The sequence below is a fragment of the Erinaceus europaeus genome, chromosome 18 (genome assembly GCF_950295315.1).
Source record: "Erinaceus europaeus chromosome 18, mEriEur2.1, whole genome shotgun sequence".
NCBI classification, from domain to species: Eukaryota; Metazoa; Chordata; class Mammalia; order Eulipotyphla; family Erinaceidae; genus Erinaceus; species Erinaceus europaeus.
This window is the reverse complement of record NC_080179.1, coordinates 73791297-73817396: the sequence shown is the minus strand read 5'-3', so window position 1 is coordinate 73817396 and position 26100 is coordinate 73791297. Positions and strand designations below refer to the sequence as shown.

General features: G+C 40.4%; 2 protein-coding genes across 7 annotated transcripts in view; both read left to right on the top strand.

Annotated features, from left to right (window-relative positions):
* WDR33 (WD repeat domain 33) overlaps window positions 1-26100 on the top strand; it is a 137546-nt gene that overhangs the window by 62848 nt on the left and 48598 nt on the right. The window contains exon 9 of one of the 6 annotated variants that reach the window (XM_060178163.1): window positions 22835-23173. The exons of 4 other annotated variants lie outside the window; for them this stretch is intronic. In XM_060178163.1, coding sequence (XP_060034146.1) covers window positions 22835-22902 — 68 coding nt within the window. In that variant the 3' untranslated portion in view covers window positions 22903-23173. Of the gene's footprint in view, window positions 1-8516; window positions 8537-22834; window positions 23174-26100 lie in introns of those variants that run through there. One more of the 6 variants, XM_060178165.1, reaches the window with a different exon arrangement.
* POLR2D (RNA polymerase II subunit D) overlaps window positions 1-26100 on the top strand; it is a 129316-nt gene that overhangs the window by 75366 nt on the left and 27850 nt on the right. The window lies entirely within an intron of this gene.

Here is a 26100-nt window from a genome sequence, read left to right as displayed (position 1 = left end):
GGCCCCGCATCACATGTGGCATCACATGTGTCAGTGAAGAACACAAACGGCCGTGCAGGAGGCCTGGAGGGAGGGAGGCCCAGTGCTCCCCGAAGCCGTTGTTTCTCTCTGCCCCCCCAACTCTCACCCTATTTTTCTCTTTCTCTGTTATATTTAAATTAAATTATAAACAGGGTGGTGGGCACTGGGACTGTTAATTTCATGTTGCAGGCACTGAGCCCCTGCTATAACCCTGGTGGCAAAGATTTTATTTTGGCCTCCAGGGATATTGTTGGGACGCGGTGCCTGCAACATGAATCCACTTCCTGCAGGCCATTTCCCCCCATTGTTGTCCTTGTTGTTGTTGTTGGATAGGACAGAGAGAAATGGAGAGAGGAGGGGAAGACAGAGAGGGGGAGAGAAAGACAGACACCTGCAGACCTGCTTCGTCACTTGTGACCTCCCTGCAGGTGGGGAGCCTGGGGCTCGATACGGGATTCTTTTTTTTTTTTTTTTAACAGTTAATATAGTTACTTTATTTTAATATCAAATTATATATTTGAAATTTTTTATATTTAAAATGGAAATATTGTCAAGACCATAGGGTAGATGGGGTACATTTCCACACATTGCCCACCCCCCCAGAGCTCTGTATGCCATCTCCTCCCTTGATTCCTTTCCTGTTCTTTATCCCTCTGGGAGTATGAATCCAGGGTCATTATGGGATGCAGAAAGTGGAAGATCTGGCTTCTGAAACTGCTTCTCTGCTGAACATGGGCACTGGCAGCTCGATTCATACTCGCAGCCTGTCTCTCTGAGGAAGCGGGGCTCCAGGACACAGGGAACTGGTTTGATCTGGGGCCCATACTCAGCACAGGGGCCTTTCTAACCTCTGCATCCCTGTAGGTCTGGGCTCACATTCTGTGGTCACAGCTAGGACCATTCCAGGCTTCCTCGGGATTCTTACCCTGGTCCATGCGCTTTGCGCCGTGTGCACTTAACCCAGTGCACTACCAGCCGGTGCCCTGCAGTTTTTTTTAATCGTGCTCCTACTTCGCTATGCAGACCATACAGGTTTGATCCCGGCCCCTCTGCAGTGGAGAAAACATGCCTGCTGTAGTGTCTTTCCTCCTCTTTTTAATAATGTTTATCTTATTTTTTAATATTTATTCCCTTCTGTTGCCCTTTTTGTTTTATTGTTGTAGTTATTGTTGTCATCATTGCTGGATAGGACAGAGTTAATTGGAGAGAGGAGGGGAGGACAGAGGGGGAGAGAAAGACAGACACCTGCACACCGGCTTCACCACCTGAGAAGTGACTCCCCTGTAAGTGGGGAGCTGGGGTCTCGGACCGGGATCCTTATGCCAAAGCGCCACGTGCGCTTAACCCGCTGCGCTACTGCCCGACTCCCTTTTATTTTATTATTTTTATTTATTAAAAGAATATTTTTATATTTATTTCCTTTTGTTGCCCTTGTTGTTTTATTGTTGTTGTTGTTATTGATGTCGTTGTTGGATAGGACAGAGAGAAATGGAGAGAGGAGAGGAAGACAGAGGGTGAGAGACAGACACCTGTAGACCTGTTTCACCGCCTGGGAAGCGACTCCCCTGCAGGTGGGGATCCGGGGGCTCGAACCAGGATCCTTACACCGGTCCTTGCGCTTTGCGCCATGTGCGCTTTACCCGCTGCACTACCACCCGACTCTCATTTATTTTATTTTTTATCAAGAGAGCTGACCAATCCTGTCTTATGGTGGTGTGAAGGACTGAAACTGGGACTTTGGAGCTTTAGGCATGAGCATAACCATTATGCTACTGATCCACTCCCTCCCTTCCCAACACATACACGCACACACACACAGCCATCTGGGACAATAAAGTTGATGTGGAATGATGACCAAACAGCTAAACATTTAAGAAATATACGTGGCTGTGAATAGATTAACTGTACCCTTTTTTGACAAAATTCTCATAAGTCTATTGTACGTTTGTGTTGTGAGAACTTACTCAAGTTTGTATCCGTACATCTTTCTGGTTGTGATTTACACAGAAATAATATTCAACTGCAAAGTTTGGGGGTTCTGCGCAATAGTAAAACCTTTTATCTCAGGTGGTGGTGGTAGTCCAGTGTTTTGGATTCTCAGGTGTGGTCCCGAGATCAATCCACAGCCTCTCCTGTGCCAGGTGTTGCTCTGGTTCTCTGTCCTTCTCCTGCCCCTCCCTTGATAATTAGATGAAGACAGCTCTCAAACTCTGTGAGAGTCCATATACAAATCTTGGCTTAGTTTTCCAGTAGTTGTGATAAACACACGTGTTCAAATTTGATTTTTTTTCTTTTTACCTTTGGCTTTAGACACTGTTAGATATTTCCCAGGATTCTTTGAATAAAGTAGTTCTGTCTTGGCTTTTTGCCCAGATAATTTACTGCATCTTCAGCTAAGATGGGCTCTTGACGGACTCATGTTTATTTTCCTAGTTAGTTTAACTAAATCGTCGTCTTCTGTGCCTTAACAGTGTCAGTGTCACCTGTCTGCATTGCTTTGCTACTTTGTCTGTACTCTTCAACATATTTTAGCGTTGTCTTGACATTAAAATCCAAATGGAAGAAATGTTATATTGAAGTGCTGCAGCACTGCTCTTCCTTGTCTATTGTGAGATGTGTATTGATAAACCATGGCCTATAGCCATTTTGTGACATTTAGGCTATTTTCATATCACCATTGGAACTCAGACTTGTCACCAGTATCCTGTAGTGGAAGAACACCACAAACACACTCGCCGAATGGTAGCCTTAAATACAGTCGACGCAAATGACACAGACTTTACACTACATGAAGGGGTGTTTCAGTAAGAAGATTTATAAGACTCAGCCTTTGGAGAATTTGGAAGAAACTAAAGGAGTTAAGGGCATGCTCTGGATGGCGTGCTGTAAGAAAGGACAATTATTTGGTTGGGTTTCAAATGGAGTGTGAATGAGTGAAACTCACTGGTGCACTAACTGCCACTAACTTAAGATGAGTTTTTGAGGGATGGGTGGCTTGTGTGCCTTATTTTTAGCTCATTTATTATTGCCCCAGAATGATTCAGTTCGATTCAATGTGTGTGTTTAGTGAGGTTATCTTAACAGGACACCAAATTGATATAACTATAAATATCAGTTTGTGCTAACATTGAGTCTTAGCTGCAAGTATCAGCTTCCTTCTCAGAGGCCAGGGGCCTTTCCTCCCTCCTTTGTTTCTCAGAAACATATAAACATTACACAGGGCATGTAGACTAAACGGCAGTCAAACTGGTACCTTGCAAATCAGCATTTGGAAAGCATTTGGGGCTGAGCAACGGCACACTTGGTCAAGGGCGTATATCACTCAGCATAAGGACCCGGATTTGAGCCTCTGCTCCCCACCTGCAGGATGAGTTTTCCCCAATCTCTGAGGGAATCTTTGAGTTTGCTTCACTGAATTTAGTTTCAGGTTGTTATTTTATGGTTTCCATTCGTCATGGCAGCACCAAGTCCCAGGAACAGCACTGCTGGCAACCGAAACGGCAGCAGCAGCAAACTGTAATCATAAAAGGGAAAGGAACCAGAGAATCAGAATCACCTTTGTCATTTAGACAGTCCTTGCTTTATGACAGTCATGAAGAGCACATTTATATTATGAAGCGCTCTCTATGTTAATGCTCTCGGAGGAGCACTAGCAATGGTAGAATACTGTTGATTTGGACTTGACTCAGATGCGAAGTTTCTCTTCTAGATCCTTCTGCATAGGAACGTGTTCCGTTTAGTTTTATAAAAGCCAATCATATAATTGTCATTTTTATTTTTCTTACTTTGCACGGTATAATTTTTTTGTATAGGGTAGGGTAGGGCATTGCAGAGTTGTCAAATATTTCAAACGGGCTGGGCGGTAGGTAGCTCAGTGGTTTAAGTGCCCTTGGCGCGAAGCATAAGTAAGGCTCCTGGTTGGAGGCCCTCCCCACCCCACGGCTCCCCACCTGCAGGGGAGTTGCTTCACAGGCGGTGAAGCAGGTGTCTATCTTTCTCTCCCTGTCTCTGTCTTCCCCTCCTTTTTCGATTTCACTCTGACCTATGCAGTAACAACAAGAGCAACAAAAATGGGAAAAATGGCCTCCAGGAGCAGTGAATTTGTAGTGCAGGCAACGAGCCCCAGAGATAAGCCTGAAGGCAAAAAAAATAAAAGAGATTTCAAGTTCAACAGGACTTAACTACCCCCCCCCCCCCCCCCCGCACACACTTGTTCATGTGTCGAAGTTAGTATGGGGACCGAGTGGTGGCACACCTTGTTGTACATGTTACAACGGACAAGGACTGTGGATGGAGCCTCTGGTCCCCACCTGCAGGGGGGAAGCTTCAGGAGTGGTGAAGCAGTGCTGCAGGTGTCTCTCCCTGTCTAGCACCCCTTTCCCTCTTGATTTCTGGCTCTCTATCAAATAAATAAAGACGATAAATAAATTTTAAAAATCGAGGGCAGAATGAATCTGTATATAATACACACACATTAAGTGTGTGACATTTTCTTAATTAAAGTGCTTGGGTCAGGTGTTATGTTTTGAAACCAAGTCTGTCCCGGCAGCAACTAAGTTACATCATTTTTACAGAATTCATTACTCTGTTGTTCACTATACATTTGCACTTAGTTCTTCTTTATAGATGTCTAGTTAGAGAAATAGATGTCATAGTCAGTGATGAGCCCAAGTTTTTTTTTTTTTTTCTTTTTCTTTTCAAAAGCAGGTGTAGACTATTTGCTTTGTGTTTTTCTACCTTTAATACCTAGAAATAGATGGAGATAGTGTAATTGCAGTGTACAGTGGCTAAGTGACTAGGAAGAAATCATTATTAGAAGAAATTATTAGTATGAGTAAAGAAAGTTTCTCCAGTGGCTCCAACTTTCTAAATGTGATCACAATTTCTTTTTTATTCTTTTTTTAAATTTTTAAATATTTATTTATTCCCTTTTGTTGCCCTTGTTGTTTTATTGTTGTAGTTATTGTTGTTGTTGTTATTGATGTCGTCGTTGTTGGATAGGACAGAGAGAAATGGAGAGAGGAGGGGAAGACAGAGAGAGGGAGAGAAAGACAGACACCTGCAGACCTGCTTCACCGCCTGTGAAGCGACTCCCCTGCAGGTCGGGAGCCGGGGGCTCGAACCAGGATCCTTCCACTGGTCCTTGCGCTTGGTGCCATGTGCGCTTAACCTACTGCGCTACCACCCGACTCCCTCTTTTTTATTCTTTTAATTTTAAAAATATTTTTATTTATAAAATGGAAACACTGACAAGTCCATAGGATAAGGTGGGTACAATTCCCATCATCAGAAGTGCAGAAGGTGGAAGGTCTGGCTTCTGTAATTGCTTCCCCGCTGAACATGGCCGTTGACAGGTTCATTCATACTCCCAGCCTGTCTCTCCCTAGTGGGCAGAGCTCTGAGAAGGCTGAGCTCCAGGACACATTGGTGGGATCGTCTGCCCAGGGAAGTCCAGTTGGCATCATGGCAGCATCTGGAACCTGGTGGCTGAGAAAGAAGTTAACATAAAGTCATACAAATTGTTCACTAATCATGAACTTAAAGGCATGAATATTGCTGATGAAGATTTGGGGTCTCTGTTTTGGAAATAGCTGTTAGGTCTATTTTAGGTCTATTCCAAAGGGCCCGTGACTTTACCAGTTTTTGCCTGAGCCTGACAGCTAAGATGCACAATTTCTACTGGGGTCAATCCTTGGTTTCCCTCCTGGGTCTTAATCTGAGAGTCAGAGTCAAGTCTGCCATTGAATCATAGCTTTGCAGTCTCTGTCAGTGTGAATTTCCTCTGTAAATCGGGGCTAATGGCACCTACCTTACGGTGTTGTTGTGAGGGTCCCAAAAGTACACAGAAGAAGGCACCTCGGGCCAGAGGATAGCGCGCCTGATGAAGTGCTCATGTTACAGTGCTCAAGGACAAGGTTCAAGCCCCTGGTCCCTGCCTGCAGGAGGAAACCTTCACGAGTGGTGAAGCAATACTGCAGGTGTTTTTGTCTCCCTCTCTGTCTTCCCCTTCCCCTCTCAATTTCTGTCTAGCTAGTAAATAAATAAATAAATAAATAAGTAAAATATAAAAAAAAGGATGCACTTTTCACACTACAAGCTTTGAGTAAATGTTGCTCAGGCAACAGTGTGGAGAGACAGAAGTAAAGGAAACAAAACTGGGAGGCATGTAAGAGATCTTTTAAGTTAATTCTAATTAAAGGAGATTGAAGCTTACTAGGAAAAATATTAAATCTTCTAGTGTGTTAAGAGGAAGATCTTCAAAAATTGACATGGGAAATCACCCTTGGTTGCCTTTATGTCAATAATAGTTCTTAGGTTTAGAAGTGTTGGTAAAATTAATTGTAAATAATGTTTAAATAACTCGCATTATATTGAAATGGAACTATGACTTATTTTTTAAAGACTGTCTCTCTCTCTCTCTCTCTCTATATATATATATATATATATATATATTCCTCATCTCCACTATGATAACTACAGCATTCACTTAAGACCATGTCTATATATATATGTTCCTCATCTCCACTCTGATAACTACAGCACTCACTTAAGACCATGTCTATATATATATATATGTTCTTCATCTCCACTATTATAACTACAGCATTCACTTAAGACCATGTCTATATATATATATGTTCTTCATCTCCACTATTATAACTACAGCATTCACTTAAGGCCATGTCTATATATATATATTCCTCATCTCCACTATGATAACTACAGCATTCACTTAAGACCATGTCTATATATATATGTTCCTCATCCCCACTATGATAACTACAGCATTCACTTAAGACCATGTCTATATATATATGTTCCTCATCCCCACTATGATAACTACAGCATTCACTTAAGACCATGTCTATATATATATATATGTTCCTCATCTCCACTATGATAACTACAGCATTCACTTAAGACCATGTCTATATATATATATTCCTCATCTCCACTATGATAATTACAGCATTCACTTTAAGACCATGTCTCTCTCTCTCTCTCTCTCTCTCTCTCTCTCTCTATATATATATATATATATATATATATATTCCTCATCTCCACTATTATAACTACAGCATTCAGTTAAGACCATGTCTATATATATATATATGTTCCTCATCTCCACTATGATAACTACAGCATTCACTTAAGACCATGTCTATATATATATATTCCTCATCTCCACTATGATAACTACAGCATTCAGTTAAGACCATGTCTATATATATATATGTTCCTCATCTCCACTATGATAGCTACAGCATTCACTTAAGACCATGTCTATATATATATGTTCCTCATCTCCACTATTATAACTACAGCATTCAGTTAAGACCATGTCTATATATATATATGTTCCTCATCTCCACTATGGTAACTATAGCATTCAGTTAAGACCATGTCTATATATATATATATTCCTCATCTCCACTATGATAACTACAGCATTCACTTAAGACCATGTCTATATATATATATATATGTTCCTCATCTCCACTATTATAACTACAGCATTCACTTAAGATCATGTCTATATATATATATATTCCTCATCTCCACTATGATAACTACAGCATTCACTTTAAGACCATGTCTATATATATATATTCCTCATCTCCACTATTATAACTACAGCATTCAGTTAAGACCATGTCTATATATATATATGTTCCTCATCTCCACTATGATAGCTACAGCATTCACTTAAGACCATGTCTATATATATATGTTCCTCATCCCCACTATGATAACTACAGCATTCACTTAAGACCATGTCTATATATATATATATATATATATATATATATATATATATATATATATATGTTCCTCATCTCCACTATTATAACTACAGCATTCAGTTAAGACCATGTCTATATATATATATATGTTCCTCATCTCCACTATGGTAGCTACAGCATTCACTTAAGTGACTCTTGTCTCGCCTCTCATCATTATCTTGCACTGCCCCATGCTTTATTCTTTTCCTTGGTTTGCCAGCTTGTGTTTTGAATAGGTAGTCTTTCTGAGACCCACTGGCTGTTCCCTCCCTCCCTCCCTCCCTCCCTTTCATTGTTACTACTCACCTTCATTTCTTTCTTTTTAATTTTTTTTGTAGGTAATATTTGAGGAGTATAACATATATTGAGTTTTACTATGGGTTTATAGCATAATATTCTTTCCATAGCAATGTTTTACTAGGTCTCCAATATCTTGAAAAAAATAAAAAGAAGGCTTAAAGGTGATCCATCTTTGTGATATGAGCTGTTGTTTATCTGGATATTTTTAGTGGACAGTTTAATTTAGATTAAGTCTAGGTACTACACCATTGTTAGAGATGTTTTTATGAATAGTTCTGTCATTACATTGTAACTTCTGATTTCCTCTTGTGTTTTCTAAAAATGAGTTATAAGAGAAAGTCTGTTATAAATCAAGTGCAGACAGTTAAGACCAAGAATCCTTCTCTCTCATTATTTTGATTTTGTGCTTAGTGTGATGCTGAAGAATTAAAGACCAGCAGCTGAGAACTTCGTGGTCTCACATATCCAACATCACATTGCTCCCACCAAACACACTTAAGCATTGTTACTGCAGATATCTACCTGACTAACAAAACATTCTCTCTCTGGGAAACACTGATGATACAATTCAGTGATCTCTGTGTAGTTGACTGACAAAGAAATGTGTCAACGTTGGTCACGCACACAGACTCGTCTTCAGAATCCTACTGTGAGATTGAAGCTCACCGGCCATCAGCTTGTCTTTTACGATGTATCCGCTAGTTAAAAGGGAATCACTTTGCTTTTTCTACCTCTTGTCCTGTCATCGGGAAGATAAAAAAATGATGACTACAGAAGCAAACAGACCGCATAACAGTTCTCGACTGCTGTGGCGATATCATTGCAGCTTTGGCCTTATTCACAGCACCATCCCTGAACCCACCAAACCAAGGAACAAATACAACATTAAATGCATTTTCCCCATCAGTCATGCTTGGTGAGACACATTATCTGTATCTCATGGAAGTAAGATTTGGATAGAATTGTAAGGTCTGTATTCACAAGAAGGGTTGCAATTTATGATGCAACAGTGTTGAGTTGGAGGGGTGGAAGGTAAGGAAGGAACTGATTGGGGCTCATGTTGAAGTTCCTTTATTGAGATTTTTCACCTGTTACAAAGGGAATAAACATTCAGAAAATGTTAAACAACCCGAAATAACTGCCAGTGCTTCCCTTTCTTCTTTTCCTGTTTCACGCCCAAAGGTCACAACTACTCTGTTAATAGTCTGGTGTATGTTTTCACATTCCTTATGTATACGAAATGGTATTCTTTAAAACTGTAGGAAATGAGGTCACACTATATATATTCTTTTGCTGTTTGCCTTTTCACTGTACACTATATCACTGTCCTCTTTATCACTTCTATCTCATTTTTTTTTTTTCGATAACTCCTTTATAACATTCTGTAGAATGTATTTGTCCTAACTTGCTTATCCATTCTCTGATAGGTACTTAGGATTTATAAGTTATTTTGGTTAAAACAAAGGTGTGCACTAAACTCCCTTATACTTTTATATCTGTTCCTACTTAAGTTTCCTTTAGTATAGACTCCTCACAATAATAGTCATTAGAATAGTAGTATGAACCTTTAACGTTTTGTAAGTCATTAAATGTTTAGGAATGCTGTTTAGCCTGAAACCACTGGAGATGGCATAGGGGTTACTTGTTCTTCTAGAAAATTGCTACTATTTTTTTTTTAATTTCTTTATTGGGGATTAATGTTCTTCAGTCGACAGGAAAAAGGCTACTTTTTAATATTACCATTTAAAAAATTACGAATAGTGGCCCAGGAGATGTGCTCAGTGAGCAAAGTGTCACACTTTCCAGCATGGAGATGTCTGGCATTTCATGTGCCCGACTGATGCTTGGTTTTTGTACTGTCTGTCCTGTGTCCTTCCCCAACAGATATTTTTTAAAGTCTAAGTAATCTGGAACCAAGGTAAAATCTTTTATCTAATACCGTAAAAATGTGGACTTTGAAATAAAAAAATAAGTTAATCTTTTTTTAATGCTTTTTAAGATTTTTATTTTTTCCCTTTTTGTTGCCCTTATTGTAGTTATTATTGTTGTTATTGATGTCGTTGTTTTTGGATAGGACAGATAGAAGTGGAGAGAGGAGGGGAAGACGGGCAGAGAAAGATAGATACCTGCAGACCTGCTTTACCACCTGTGAAGCGACTCCCCTGCATACGGGGAGATGGGGGCTCGAACCGGGATCCTTGTGCCGGTCCTTGGCTTTGCGCCATATGCGCTTAACCCGCTGCACCACCGCCAGACTCCCAAAATACGTTCATCTTTATCATACCTCATAGATAATTTTTTTATGAGAGACAGAGAGACACTGTGCTTCTCTGTGGCATACAGGAATACCAGGGACCAGACCTGGGGGGTTAGATAGTCATGTTCTATACTTAGTTGCTAAACTCTCTTCCTGCCAAGAGATAATTAAAAAAAAATTTTTTTTCTTATGGTCATCATTAGAATTTTAATTAATTCTCTTGTTGATAGTTTGTTTGACACTGTCTCTTAACTGTCATGAATGATCAAGGGGATTTTTGTCACCTTGTGCTTTCTATCTTCTGGGTCTTGTTAAGAACTGTTGATAGAGTTATAAATAGACCTTTAGAGCTATAAATAGACCTGCAGTTTTCTGAAACATCACTGTGTTCTTTGACACGCCTTTATGTCTCTCAGTGCCATCTGCTCTTCCCTCTTTTTATGTATAAACTATTAAGGATTATCCATTTAAAATATTAGGAAATGCAAAAAATTACATTACTGCTATGAGCCATACTGCTGATCAACAAATCAAGCATGATGGGATGTAGAGCAACACACCTTGTTAAAAGGATTCTACTTAAAAGTCAAGACCATGCGGGACAGGACCTGGAAGATAGCCTGGGAAATGGTTCAGTGCTCATGCAGACGGTCTTCCATGCCTGAGATCCCAGGTGCGATTGTGACCAGCTGAGCAGTGTTGTCATTAAAACAAATCAATAAATAAAGTAAATCAGATGTTTTTTTTCCCCACACTTCAAAATGATGCCACAGTCTGATTTACTTTAATATTTCATGCAAATTTTAGTCTTCATTTTTCTTCTTTAAACCAGTTTAAAAAGTTTGAATCCATTAATTACATCAAGTAGACGTTTAATAAAGACTCACTTATTAATGAGTAAGTGGGAGAGAGAACCGGTGCATCACTTTGGCACATCCAGTGACAAAGACCCAATTCATCACCGCATCTTCAGCGTCCAGTGCTTTACCCAAGGAGCCACCTCCCAGGTCAGGCCTCTGTTTGCATCTCATTTCTGAGGATTTTTTTTTTATCTGGTTGCCTTTGTATCTGTTATATTCTGTGCCTGTGATTACATTTATGCCAGTGATTCTTTGCTTGCCACTATTTCTTCTCCTTTTAGTTTAGTTGAAAATGCCATTTTCAGAAATTTTTTCTTTTTTGAAGTAGAAATATGTATAATATGTTAACTTCAAAATTCTTATATTTTGAAAGCTCTTTAATTTGTCATAATAGTTTAATTTGTCTGGATTGTGATTTTGTGGCTTGAAATTATTTTCCTTCAAGATTTTGAAAACCTTCATGGTTTTTGTGTATTTTACCCATGAGAAATTACTGATTTTCATTATTTTGTATGTAAACTGGTTTTTCTCAACAATTAGTGATCTCTATGATTTTTTTTTTTAAACTGTGAGCATTGGTATATTTAAACATTCATTTTCTTGGACCGCATTAGTCTGTCTTCTCAATAGAAGAATAAATTCCATACAATTTTTTTTCCCTTTTTAAAGACTTCATTAATGAGAAAGGTAAAGAGTTCATTAATGAGAAAGATAGGGGAGAGAGAGAGAGAAAGAGAGAGAACGAACCAGACACCACTGTGGTCCATTTCCTGCTTGTGACTGAACTTGGGAACTGTTGATTGAGAGTTCAGTGCTTTATCCACTACGCCTTCTCTGGGACCACCATACAGAAAAATTTTCTTCTTTATTGTTTTTCATAAAGAGAGTTTCATATAAGAGAAGCAAGACTACCAATGCCACCAGGGGTTTTACCTGGAGCCTCAGGCATGTAAGTGGTGTGTGTGTTTGTGTTTTGTTTCTTTTATCTTTTTATTGGGGAATGTAGGAAATAACAGAAAGGGAATACACAAAGTTAAATTTTGACCGTTTTTCCTTTATTCTTGTTTAATGATGGATGCAGAGAGAAATAGAGAGGAGTGAAAGGGCAAGAGAGACACCTGCAGCACTTTTCCAACTGCTCACAAAGCTTCCCCTCACAGATGGGGGCTGAGGGCTTTCGCCTGGGTCTTTGTAACTGCCGACGTGTATGTTCTGCTGGGTGTGTCACCCAGCAACCACTTGCGGGACTTAGTATGCGAGCGTAGCCTACCTTGTTTTCCTTCTTCGTGTCGTCTGTTTACTGCCTGTAAGTACTGGGAGAGCGCTTCTATTTTATCTTCCCGAGTACTATCTTCAGTTATGTCCAGAGTGCAGTTCATCCTTTCAATGGAAGTTTATTTTTATCCACTGCATGCTTAATTTCTAAGATTTCCTAGTGATTCTTCATTTTTCTTACTGGTCTATTTGTTTTAGATGAGATAGACAAAAAAAATTTAGAGCAGGGTTGAGGAGATAGCATAGTGGTTATACAGAAAGACTTTTTTTTTTTTTTTTCCTCCCCCAGGGTTATTGCTGGGCTCGGTGCCTGCACCATGGATCCACCGCTCCTGGAGGCCATTTCTTTTCCCCCTTTTGTTGCCCTTGTTGTAGCTTCGTTGTGGTCATTATTATTGTCCTTGTTGACGCAGTTCGTTGTTGGATAGGACAGAGAGAAATGGAGAGAGGAGGGGAAGACAGAGAAGGGGAGAGAAAGACAGACACCTGCAGACCTGCTTCACCGCCTGGGAAGCGACTCCCCTGCAGGTGGGGAGCCGGGGCTCGAACCGGGATCCCTACGCCGGTCCCTGCGCTTTGCTCCACCTGCGCTTAACCCGCGGCGCCACCGCCGACCCCCACAGAAAGACTTTTTGATGACTGAACTACCAAAAGTTCCACATTTAATCCCCATCACCACCATAAGCTAAAACTGAGCAGAACTCTGGTAAAAACAAGAATAACAACAACAAAACCCAAACAAATCAGCATGCTAATGGAGATGTTCGTGTATGTTTGGCTGATTGCTCCTACTTGTTTTTCCTAGAATGTCCGAATCATCTCCCCTTTCCTGTTGTTTGAGTTTCCTCAGATGTCCAGTGACCCTTAGTTCACTAATGCTCAACCAAAGATTTATATAGGTTAGTTTAAGTATTTGTCTTGCACTTCTCTGACAACTAGATAAATTTGCTTACCCAGAAGTCAACTCTCTTGATAAGTGACTCTCATTGTGGAGTGTGTGGTGGTAGTGGCAGTGGTAATAGTAGTAGAAATATTTGGTTTGTTTTGATTTCTAATAGAGTCGCCTTTCTCTCTCTCCATCCTTCCTCCACAGTTCCCTCTTGATGCTTTCTCTATCTCTTCTTCCTCCCCACCTCTCATCCCTTCCGTCAGCATCGTAGTATGGCCTTACTTTCCCTGTGCATTCTTGCTTTGTTCTGAGAACCCGCAGACTGACTTCTGTTTTGTTTGGAATGTCATTAACTAGCTTTTTCTGAGGACAGCTATTCTATATAAATGGCAAGTCAAGAGGGACCTAGCAGTTGACCTTGGAGAGTTTTAATTTTCCGTATTAGCGCATCACGGTTTTTCTCACGCATTTATCAGGTAGTCCTTCTAGTCCCTAACAGCCTCATGTGTTTTCAGTCTTCCTGCCGGCCTGACTGCCTCCCTCCTTCCCTCTTCTCTCCCTTTTTTTCCTTTTCTTTGACTTGTCAGTATCCACCCACTTATTTTTGAAGAGGACTTACATTTGGACTAAAGTTTTCTGAATTTTTGTATAGAATTTGTGGTTAATACCTATTTTGGCAAATGAGTAACATCTATTAAAAATTGTGAAAGCATTTTAGGAAGGGTCTTGCATATATCATTTCACTTTGTATTAAAATAACAACAACTCATTTGTGACAATTGTGAATTTAAAATAGGTTTGTTTCCTCCTGGTTAAAAAAAAAAATTTTCCCTCCTCAAAGCTGGGACCTTGTGTGATCTCATAGCTCCTGGACTGCGCTTTCTATTAAAGTAGAGAGGGGGAGATCAGAGCTTCCCTAGGAGTCTTGGTACTGGGTCTACATAATGAGCTCTTTCTCTGCCCTCCCTCAAACCCCATGATATTTTTTTCTCAATTATTCCTCCGTATTAGAAAAAAGGATTTACTTTTCTGAGTGAAATACAGAGACAGAGAGTAAGAGACAGTAGAGCAATATTCAGTTCTGGCATTCAGCGCTATTCAGGTCAGAAGATCAAATCTGGGCTTTACAGAATGCAAATCCTGACCCTTGGAATTAGTTTCCTCGACCCTTTTCTGCTGAGCTTATATCCCTGGCCTTCACTCTCCATTTCTTATGACATACTCTGTATTTAAACATTTAACCATGTATTTGAAGCTTGAAACATGGCACTAGGGGACAGGTATATAGAGACTCACCAAACTTTTGCACCATAAATAGAAAAACGACTGATTGGTAGTGACTCAGTATTGAAGATGGCATTTTTGTTGAAATCATGTCATATCAATTTTTCTGCTTTTCTTAGTTAAATCATAGTCACATTAATAAAGCCATCAGTGTCCCCCATTTTCACTTTTACATTTCAGATAATTGGCACTGTAGCCGTTTTAGTTCTTGGGTTGAAGATGGCGGATAGAACTTTGTGCTCTTAAGAGCCATTTTAAAACTGAAGTTTAACAGTATCAGATAAGTCTCATTTCCTATTTCCAGGAATTACTTTCCAGTCAATGTATTTTCTGATTTTTTCAAACTGTGGTCATAGTAGTAGTACTTCTGTTGGATAACTAAGTCTGTGTGGAAATAGCTATTTTTGTGGTGAACTTTTTCAGGGCAGAGACTGAATCAAAGCAGGAGTTTTGATTTATTGAGTATTCAGAATATTTGGTAGACATGATGTTTAGTGTATCATTTATTATTTATTTTATTTTATTTTTTATTGCCACTAGGGTTGTTGCTGGAGTGCAGTGCCTGTGTGATGAATCCACTGCTCCTGGAGGCTGTTTTTCGCTTTTTTATTTTTCTCATTTCTATTTTTATTAGATAGGACAGATTAAAAATTGAGGCTTTTCTGCTCCACTATAGGGTGTGGGTAAGGACATGGACCTTTGGTGTTGGGAATGGTGTTAATATACACTCCTATTAGTGCATAGTCTTAATGTAGCACTATTTAGTCAACATGAGAGGGGAAAAGTAGGATGATTGCTTTGAGCTTTTTAATGCATGGACTTCAGCTCTGAGTATACCTTTAAGCACTTAAAGTTTCAAATTAGTAAACTGGGCTTAAGTTATTAATGCATATCTAACAATAACTTTAAAAACCAGTGAACTGTGATAGAAGGGGGAGATAGTGAGAGAGAAAGATAGAAACCTGCAAGCCTGTTTCACCGCTCTGCAGGTGGCAGGCAGGTGTTTGAACCTGGGTCCTTGCACAAGGTGATATGTGTGCTTAACCTTGTGCATTACCCTCCCACACCCCCTTGTCATTTTATTTTAATTTCTGAAACACCAATCTAGTAATCATCTCCAGTTAACACATGAAAATATTAAAACCTAGCAAAAAATAAGTAAATTACATGAAACCTTAAGTGGTGACGTCAGGCTTAACTAGGCTTTCTCCAGTTTTTCCTTTTTATTGCTAATCACTGTATAGATTTGAGAAATGACCACAGGAAATATAAGGATGATTGATTATATCAGCATGTATTAGTCTTCATTTCAAGCATGACTATTGACTTGGCACCTGTTTACCTAATGGACAAAGCTGATTTCCTGATTCCTTTACTCTATAAGAGGGGAGTATACAGTAAGTAGCCTGGAAGTGAGAATTTTGTGATTAACTCTAAATATTGCTTAGAGAGCACAGCAGTGTAAAGCGTTGCTCTGTTTTCCCTAAGGATATACCTTTTTACAAAAATGTTCTCTGTTGGGATATTGTCAACTCTCTTGAAGGAGCTGGGCATCTGAAATGGAGAGGCACAGAAAGAAATCCAGCAGAGACCAAGGACAGACCCAAGGTGGAGTTTAGTAGGAAAACAATCTCTTTTATAATGAATCTAGGGAAAGCTGTTTTGGTTTAAAATTACTTGCATTCCACTTATTCTATAATCAGTCAAGACCGCCAAGTTCTCTCCTGGCTGTAGTGCATACCCGCTGTGTGTTACTGTTTCGAGTACCCCAAGGCTCTGCCCAGCAATTTGTGTGTTCTCGGCAAGCAGTTTTGTCTGACCAGAGCTCCTGCCCACCCTTTGACTGCTGGGGCTTTCTCTCAGCAACCTGGTCTTCATTTGATTGCAAACCAAGATCTCTCACAGGATATCTAATTTTTTTAAAAAAAATTTAAAAAGACATTTATTTATTTTATTGGATAGAGACAGCCAAAAATCTAGCGGGAAGGTGGAGATACAGAAGGAGAGAGAGAGAGACACCTGCAGCACTGCTGCACCACTTGCAAAGCTTTCCCCGTACAGATGGGAAGTTGAGGCTGGAACCCAGGTAGCATGTGTTAGGTGTGCCACCACCAGCCCCTCAGATGTTTTCCTCATCACTCATAATGCTCTTAGAGATCTGGGAGTGGTGAAGAGCAACATGAAACACAGTGCCGTTTTTATCAAGACTTGATTTGGTATTGATCCCGGTTACCAGGTTGAGGTAGTGTTTGTCCGATTTCCTGAGTGTAGGGCCTCCCCACCCCCTTTTACACGCCTGAAGGAAAAACATTGTGCACAATGCAGTCTTAAGAGTTGGGGGACCCACCATGTCCTCAGGGTGGAATTATTTTTTTATTATTTATTTATAGGGTGGAGTTACTTGGAAATTCGTGCATGAGCCATTTGATTTATATCACTAGAAGATATTATTTCATTGGAATTTTATTTTGCTGTGATAGAAACTTGGCAATAAAACCAGCTTCCAATTGAGATTTTTCTCAGTAATTTTTACACTGCTTCGAAGTGTACATGGAGATGATTCCATAGATATAGTCTAGCACAATGTCATTATCTATGAGCTCATGCAGAGATACTTTTATAAATTGACAGAGAAGGGAGAGAGAGATTGTCATCTGTAGCACTGTTTCATCACACAAGAAGCTTTCCCTGCAGGTGGGGACTGGAGGCTTGAACCTAGGTCCCTGTGTACTGTAATGTGTGTGCTCAACCAGGTGCTCCCTGAGAAACAGTTTGTGACAGTAGATAGAAATTGCACGATATGCTAGGCATTGCATGATAGATGACCTGAGCAGTACTCAGACTTTCACCTCACCTTCTCCCCCCCCCCATTTATTTATTTATTAGATAGAAACAGAAACTGTGAAGGGAGGGAGCTGTAGTGAAGGAAAGAGATAGACACCTGCAGCCCTACTTCACCATTCATGAAGTTCCCCTCTGCAGATGGGGATCAAAAGCTTGAACCCAGGTCCTTGCACACTGTAATGTGTGTGCGTAACCAGGTGCACCACTGCCTGGCCCTCTTACCTTGTTCTGATATAGGGAAGTTTCTGTAGCTTTGCCATTGATAACTTTTCTTTTAAGAGGAGAGTGGCAGGATTGTAGGAAGCCAACTTTACTCAAGACATGCATACATGCCTAAGTCTACTGTGGCAAAATTCAGATTCGAAAGATGGTGTATTTGTTGTGAATCTAAGCTTTCAAGTTTGAAAACATCGTCCTTAATGTGACTGACTAAAGGTGATTGTTTACATTTTAAAAAGGAAGGCTAGCCCTAGAAGTGCCCTAAATATAACATTTGAAGCTTTTCTCTTTGGGCCTGTGAGGTGGTTCACCCCGTGGGGAGCTGACTTAGTCGTACAGGAAGACGGGCTCAAACCACTGGCACCATTACAACAGCAGGTGGTGTCGGCAGTCCGAGTCGTAACTTCTCTTCCTTGACCACTCTGGACTGACCTTTTCAAGTAAAAGTAAGAGTGGGTTCCGGACGGTGGCGCACCTGGTTGAGCGCACATGTTACAGTGCACAAGGACCCAGGTTCGAGCTCCCGTCCCCACCTACAGGGGTAAGCTTTGCCATCAGTGAGGTAGTGCTGCAGGTGTCTCCCTGTCTCTCTCCCTCCCTGTCTCCTCCTCCCCTTTCAATTTCCGAAGGTCTCTATCCAACAGACAAAGGTAATAAGAAAAAGAAGCGAAAGAGACAGATGGAGAGGGGGGAAAGAACCACCCAAGTTGCCCCGGTGAAGTAGGAGCCAGACTTGAACCCGAGTTGCGCGGATTTCCAGGTGAGCTATCTCGGCAGTGACTTCATGCTCAGCCCAGGTGTTTGTTAGCAGCACTGACCCCGTTACTTTTTACGTGTTTATCAGTGAAAGAGAAGAGCGAGGCAGAGGGGGTGGAGAGCGACGCTCTGGTCCATTCAGTGCCAGGGGTCCAAGCCGAGCACTGGGGGGCCGCCAGTAACTATTATTAGTTTTAATAGGTACTGACTGCATTTTTTTTTTTTTAAGATTTATTTTCTCTTTTGTTGTCCTTGTTTTTCATTGTTGTTGTAGTTATTGTTATTGATGTTGTTAGGACAGAGAGAAATGGAGAGGAGGAGAGAAAGACGGACACCTGCAGACCTGCTTCACCGCCTGTGAAGCGACTCCCCTGCAGGTGGGGAGCCGGGGGCTCGAACCGGGATCCTTACTCCGGTCCTTGTGCTTTGCGCCACCTGCGCTTAACCCGCTGCGCCACCGTCCGACTCCCCATTTATTTTATTTTTTTAAATTTGCCTCCAGGGTTATCGCTGGGGCTTGGTGCCTGACCCACGAATCCACTGCTCTTGGTAGCCATTTTTTCTCTATTTTCTTTGCCCTTGTTAACTGTTATTGCTGTTGTTGGATATGACAGAGAGAAGTTGAGATAGGAGGGAAAGACAGAGAGGGGGAGAGAAAGACAGACACCTGCAGACCTGCTTCACCGCCTGGGAAACGACTCCCCTGCAGGTGGGGGGCCGGGGGCTCGAACCGCAATCCTGACGCTGGTCCTTTTGCTTCATGCCATGTGCGTTTAAGCCTCTGTGCTACGGCTGGTTCCCTGCTTTATAAGATTAGAAAATAACAGTAGTACAATTTTACACTATTCTCACCACCAGAATTGTGGCTCCATTTCCTCTATTGGAAACTGCAATGCTTCCTATGGTCACACATATGAGTTGACTATTTCTATATCTATCTATTATATATAATTTTTATACCCATTTTTCTTATTATTATTATGTCTTTATTGGGGGATTAATGTTTTACAGTCGACAGTAAATACAATAGTTTGTATATGCATAATATTTCCCAGTTTTCCACATAATAATACAGTCCTCACAGGGTCCTCTGCCATCATGTTCCAAGACCTGATTTTTACCTTTTTTTTTTTTTTCCCTAAGGTCCTACCTTCTCTTCCTTTTCAAGTCATACATACACTCCCCCCCCCCCCCTTCTGTCTGGCACCTGATGGAATTGCGTTTCAGCGTCATCTTCCCCTAACACTTCTTCCTCTTCTTGGAGTATGAACCAAAATCCTTTTTGGGGTGCACGAAGTGGGACTCGTGTTTTCATGAATTGCTTCTCATCTGGACGTGGCTGACTGCCTTTCTGTTCTGAGTACAGATAGGCTCCATTCTTTGAAAAGTCTATTTTCATTTTTTCCCCTTGTTTTACAAGTGCTTTCTGTGTTTGTTGATCGTTTACAAGGATATGGCTTGGGGGTGTGCCGGGCGGTAGTACACGGGTTTAAGGATCCGGGTTGGAGCGCCTGGCTCCCCACCTGCAGCAGGTCGCTTCACAAGTGATGCGGCAGCTCTGCAGGTGTCTCGCTGTCTCCCTCCCTCTTTATCTCCCCCTTCCCTCTCAGTTTCTCTCCTACCTAATAAAAATGAAAGATGGCCACCAGAAGCAGTGGATTCGTAGTGCCGGCACCAAGAGGTAACACTGGAATAAAAAAAATAGAGACTATTGGGGTCAGGTAGCGAGTGGCACACCTGGCTAAGCACCCACATTCCCATGAGCCCCCTGCTCTCCACCTGCAGGGGGCGCTTCGGAAGTGATAAAGGAGGTTTGCATCTCTCCCTCTCCCCTCCCTCCCCCTTCCCGTCTCTATCTGTTCTGTCTAATAAAAATGGGGTGGGGAGAAGGAAACAACAGTTACCGCAAGCAGTGGATTTTTGTGGTGCAGGCACCCGACTCCAGCCATATAACCAGGGTGGCAATTAAAAAAAGAATAGTATGGTATCTGAATATTACTACTGGATTATCGGTGTGTTAAATGCTTACTAGAGAACTGTTGACTAAACATGCAAGCAATAAAAAAGAGAATATTATGACATCTGAATAAACTCAGTGGAATCTCGGTGTGTAGAGAACCGTTGACTAGAACTACTGAGTAAACACACACTTTCACAGAGTCTGTGCGCCTTTCTCATAAAGGGCTTCGTTGTTGCTTTCTGCAGAGTGTAGAGGACACCAGTTTCTCCCACCTGGCACATGGCTCAACGACTTTGTAATAATGGTGGTTGGCGTCCTGCATTTGAGAGAGCACAACAGCAGTGAAGTTGTAAATCTGTTTGGTTTTTGCATTCCACCCTTTAACTTTCTTTAATGGGTATTGTCCAAAGTCGCCACTTACTTTATTTTTTCCTCTATTTTAAACAAGCAGCAAAGGGAAATGTGACGGTCAGCACAAGACATACCACAGTGTTGCTTCTGGGTTTTTGTAGCTGAAGGATCTGGAGGGGTGTTCTCTTCTCCACACTCTCATGACATTGTTTTGGAGAAATAATGTAGATTATTATTTTGTGTTAATCACTTTCTCTTCCTTTTATAATCCTCAAGATTTTTCTAAATATACTCTTCACACGTGATTCAGATGGAAAATTTCCTTTCTCTGTCTTCCCCTGTTTATACTCTTCCCTCTGATTATATACTTAGACAGTAATCTCCCAGTGTGTATGTGTGTGGGGGGAGGAGAGAGCATAATGCTTATGCAAAAAGACTATCTGCCTGAGGCTCTGAGGCCCCAGGTTCAATCCTCTCCACCTCCAGAAGCCAGCGCTGAGCAGTGCTCTGATTAAAAACAAAAAACAAAAAAAACACCAAAAAGACAAAAGCAAAGAGTAATCTACTTGTATATTTTAGCAAAACTTAATGCCTACATTTGCTTTATTGGATTCAGGAAACTTTACAGTCATATACTGATTCCGGAAGTAGCTAAAAGGCATTTATTTTATAAGGTGAATGTTTACTTTAAAATTCTTACCTATTTGCCAGTTTGCTTTAGGTCACCTTTTGTTGCTCTTCCATGTAACACATGGTACAAATGAATAGAAGGCTGTGTAACTTGTCTGTCTACATCAAATGTGTGGCTTGAATAGAAGGCTGGCAGCTTTATGATACGTCTACCTTTTTCAATTGGAGTTTGTAGACTTTTGGATGTGCTGTGACACTACCACAGTTTTTTATAACTTATAACATGAACATTTACATGCTACCTCTCAACTCTCAAATCCTTATGTTTTGTCACACTTACTCTGTGTTTCTAAAAATACCTAATACAGTGGAATGGAAAGTTGTATGGTAACTAAAATTTTGGATACAAAACCACAACACCCTCAGTTAATCCCCAACATCACATGGGCAGAGTAATACTCTGGGTCTGTCTCTGTCTCAGTTTCTCTTACCTCTCTTATGTTAATAAATGAATCTTAAAGAAGTACACATTACAGATATGGTTAAAGATTCACTGATATACAGTGATCTGTAGTGGTCTTTCTTTTCTTCCCAAACTCTGGAGTTTAGGTTTATTCTTGCCAAACAACATAATGTTAGCTTTTCAGAAATTCCCAGATTGATCTCATGAGAGACTTCAAGGTTCTCTGAGGGGGGCAAAAAAAAAAAAAAAAAGTCACAGATTTTCACCTGTAGACCTGTAATATGCACTGAACACTCTCAGGGATGGGAAGAAACATGTCAAATTCTAAAACTAAGCACTGTGTATCTTACTTGACCAAAGAATTCTTCACCCATTGTTCTGTATGCAGTGTGGTTCCTTAGGATTTGCTTCTTCTTAAAAAATAGTGTCCAGGGGAGTCGGGCTATAGCGCAGCGGGTTAAGCGCAGGTGGCGCAAAGCGCAAGGACCGGCGTAAGGATCCTGGTTCGAGCCCCCAGCTCCCCACCTGCAGGGGCGTCGCTTCACAGGCGGTAAAGCAGGTCTGCAGGTGTCTGTCTTTCTCTCCCTCTCTCTGTCTTCCCCCATCTCTCTCCATTTCTCTCTGTCCTATTCAACAATGACGACAACAACAAGAAAACAACAAGGGCAACAAAAGGGGATAAATAAATAAAATATTTAAAAAAAAAAAATTGTCCAGAAGTCTACTACTGGACTTGGCAATTCAATTTGATAGTTTTTTTTTTTTAAATGTAGAACTTTTGATTTAGATGACAATGACTTTTGATGCCACCATTTCTCATTCATCTTGAGTGTTAGACCAAGTTTAAAGTCATTTTTTTGAAGGAAGAATTTATGAATATATTGAATCTTCACTGAGTGCATACAAATTACCTATGTTCTAAATTTATTTTTTATTTTTAGGTTTTGAGTTCACTGATCTGTTGAAGTATCTGACGATAGATTTTGGCTACATATGCTCTTTGCCATAAACCGATCTGATTTTGTGGCTCCGTGGAGGTAGCCCAAGTTGCTATAAATGTCTGAATTGAATAGCAGTTCTTCACTTGTTAGCATTGTTCTCCATCTAACTTGAATTCCTTGCTTCTCCCTCCCTTTTCATGTATTAGAAAATTTCATTGCTTTTTGTGATTTTATGTATGAGACACTTATGATTTGTACATCAAATGGTCTGATTCAGAGAAAAAATAAAATGGGAAAATGGACACTTTCTTCAAATAAAGCTCTGTTTGTTGGTTTTCAGACTGTTCTCTAAGGCTTTGGCACATGCTTTCTTACGGCAGGTTATTTACCTGTGGGATGTCACATCCCTTAGAATCTGGTGAGGCTGTGGAGCTTTGGGAAAAAAAAATTGCACAGGTGTACAGCTCTATTATATACAGTTTCACAGAAACCAAGGGACCTCTTCCTAGGAAAAGCCGAAAATAGCTCTCTCTTCAGTCAAGGTTTCTAGACTTCACAGAAATGATCTTTTGTTTCTGAGATAGGAGCAAATGTGCAGAAGACTGCAATTTGTACAAAGGTAATTAATTCTAGAACAAAAATCTGTCGTTTCTTACTGTTCTTAGAATTTAAGTGTCTGGTTGGGAGTTGATGGCAGTGTAATTCTAGTATCTCATTTAACTTGGAATTTTAAAAGGTCTCCTTATTTTATAAAAATATACATTAAATAATTTTCATTTGAAAACTTACATTCTATATCTTGCTATTTTAATCATATGACATTTTAATCTTTTTATTTTTTTGTAGGAAGACCTGAAAAAACTACATTGTACTCTAGCGAAATTCATGAGTTTCATTCTAAGCTATTTTATTGTTAGGACATTTTAATCTTCTTTTATAGAAAGACCTCTGAAAAAGCTACATTAGCTATGAATTTTGTTAGAGTTTTATTATTCTTTTTCTGAGTTTTATTATAAGTGTTTTTCCTTGACTATGATTCTTCAAATAGTTAGCTAGTATTAAGTCATTTTGTTCCTTGGTAAATAATAGCCACTTAAACTTACTTTGTATACACATCCATTGAATATTGATGAGTGGAAAAATCCAGTAAAGCGAGTTTGTCAAGTGAAATGTGTAAACCTGTCGTTGACCTCCTGTTTGGTATAAATTCAAGCGTACAGTTAAGAGCTCCTGGTTGTTTGCTGGACTTAAGTATTATGAAGTAATAAAAACAGTTTTTGGTTTGTCAGGAATAGCTTGCTTAATCCACAAAACAATGTCACTTCTAGAGATGCTAATCCTCTCACTGCTCATTTAGCTGGAAGATGTTTAGCTAACTAAGAGATAATGCAGGTTGACGGCCTGTCAGTTTTATGTTCAGAAATATAGCTCAATAGGGTAAGATCTGGAATCTAGGTGGAGTTTGGTCTTAGTCACCACATTCCCTTTTTCTCTGAAAATCTGTTCTTCAGAATCAATCTGACTACTTCTCAGATATTTAAATATCTAAGAGGTACTTTTTTTTAAAAACTTGTGTATTAGTTTTTAGATTTTACCCCCTAAATTCTACTTTTCCTGGTCTAGTTCTCAGAGTTGGAAAAGGGTACAGAATATCTTCTATGACCTCTTCATTGTGTTTGAGAAAGTAAAAAATGGTAAGAGAAAGTCACTTGATTTGGGTCACACATTTAGTAAGGAGAAGGAGAGATTAGAATGGGTAGAGCCAAGGCCACCTCTGATTAAAAATTTACATGCCGGGAGCAGTGGATTTCGTCCACTGAAAAATTTAATCAATGCCACTTAAACAAACAAAATACACAGCTTGATCTTTTGGCCAGGGAAGTGACACCTGTACTTAGTTCAGGGCTTGCATGTGTATGATCGATCCCCTGTACCACGTATGCCTGCGTGGTACTCTGCTTTTGCTTTCTTTCATGGAATAATCAGCAAACTCACTCTCCCTCTTCCCTGCTCCAATATTGGTAGATAAGAAACTCTTGTGTACTAAAACCTTGAACCCCTGACATATTTTAAATACTGAAATATTGAGGTTGCCAAGCTGTACATACAATGGTTAAATAAATTTTTTTTTAATCTTTATTTATTTGCTGGATAGAGACAGTCAGAAACTGAGAGGGAAGGGGGTGATAGAGAGGGAGAGAGACACCCGCAGCCCTGTTTCACCCCTGTGAAGCTTTCCCCTTGCAGGTGGGGGCCAGAGGCTCGAACCTGGGTCCTTGCGCACTGTGACATGTGCACTCAACCAGGTGCGCCACCACCTGGCCCCGGTTAAATAAATTTTTATCACCTTCTAAATTGCTTCAGGGCTAGCAAAATAGCTCACTTGGAAAATGCACTGTTTTGCTTTGTGGATGAGCTAGGTTCCAGCCTGGCTTCCATCCCACCGAAGAAATCTTTGGCATCATGGGCTCTTTCACTCATTCCGTCTCTTTTTCTGTCTTAAGAAATTAATGCTACTTTTTTTTCCCTCTCTTCCACTAATTGGAGGCTGTGTGCGATTTCACTGCTCTGGTTGTTCTTTTCATTCAGAGAGAGAGAGAGACTGAGATCAAAACACTACTTCACCTCCTGTGTGGTGCTGGAACTTGATCCAGAGCTGCTTTCTGGCCAAGGCCGGCACCCTACTCAGTGAGCTATTCCTTTGACCTTTCCAACACTACACGATTGTAACTTGGAAAGAACTTTGGGTGAATCTATCCTCCAAAATGACAAAAGTGGGTGTGGAGGCATTTTTTTTTTTTTTCAAAGAATTTATTTATTTATTCATGAGAAAGAAAGAGAAAGAACCAGATACTACTTTGGTACATGTGCTGCCATGACTTGAACTCAAGACTTGAGAGTCCAATGTTTTATCCACTACGCCACCTCCCAGACCACTGGAGGCATTCTTTAGCAGCAGTTGGGATGGGTAGACTGTGTTTAGGACTTGGTCGTGTGTGAGGTAATCACTTATGTAGGGTTAGATATCAATATATGCCATGCCAGCTCACAGAAACTGAAATTCTTGCAATTTAAGTCAGTCGTACTGAGTCAGAGCTGTGAATTGAAAGAAAAAAGCATCCCCACCGACACTCTGAAGCCTGTCATCCTGGGAGCTTAAGCAGCTGCGTACTGGCAAATGAAGACACGAGCTGATCCTCAGCACTTCCTTGAGTTTTGAGTCGAAGGATACCAAAAGTCGCTGCCACTTAATAGTGATAAAAACA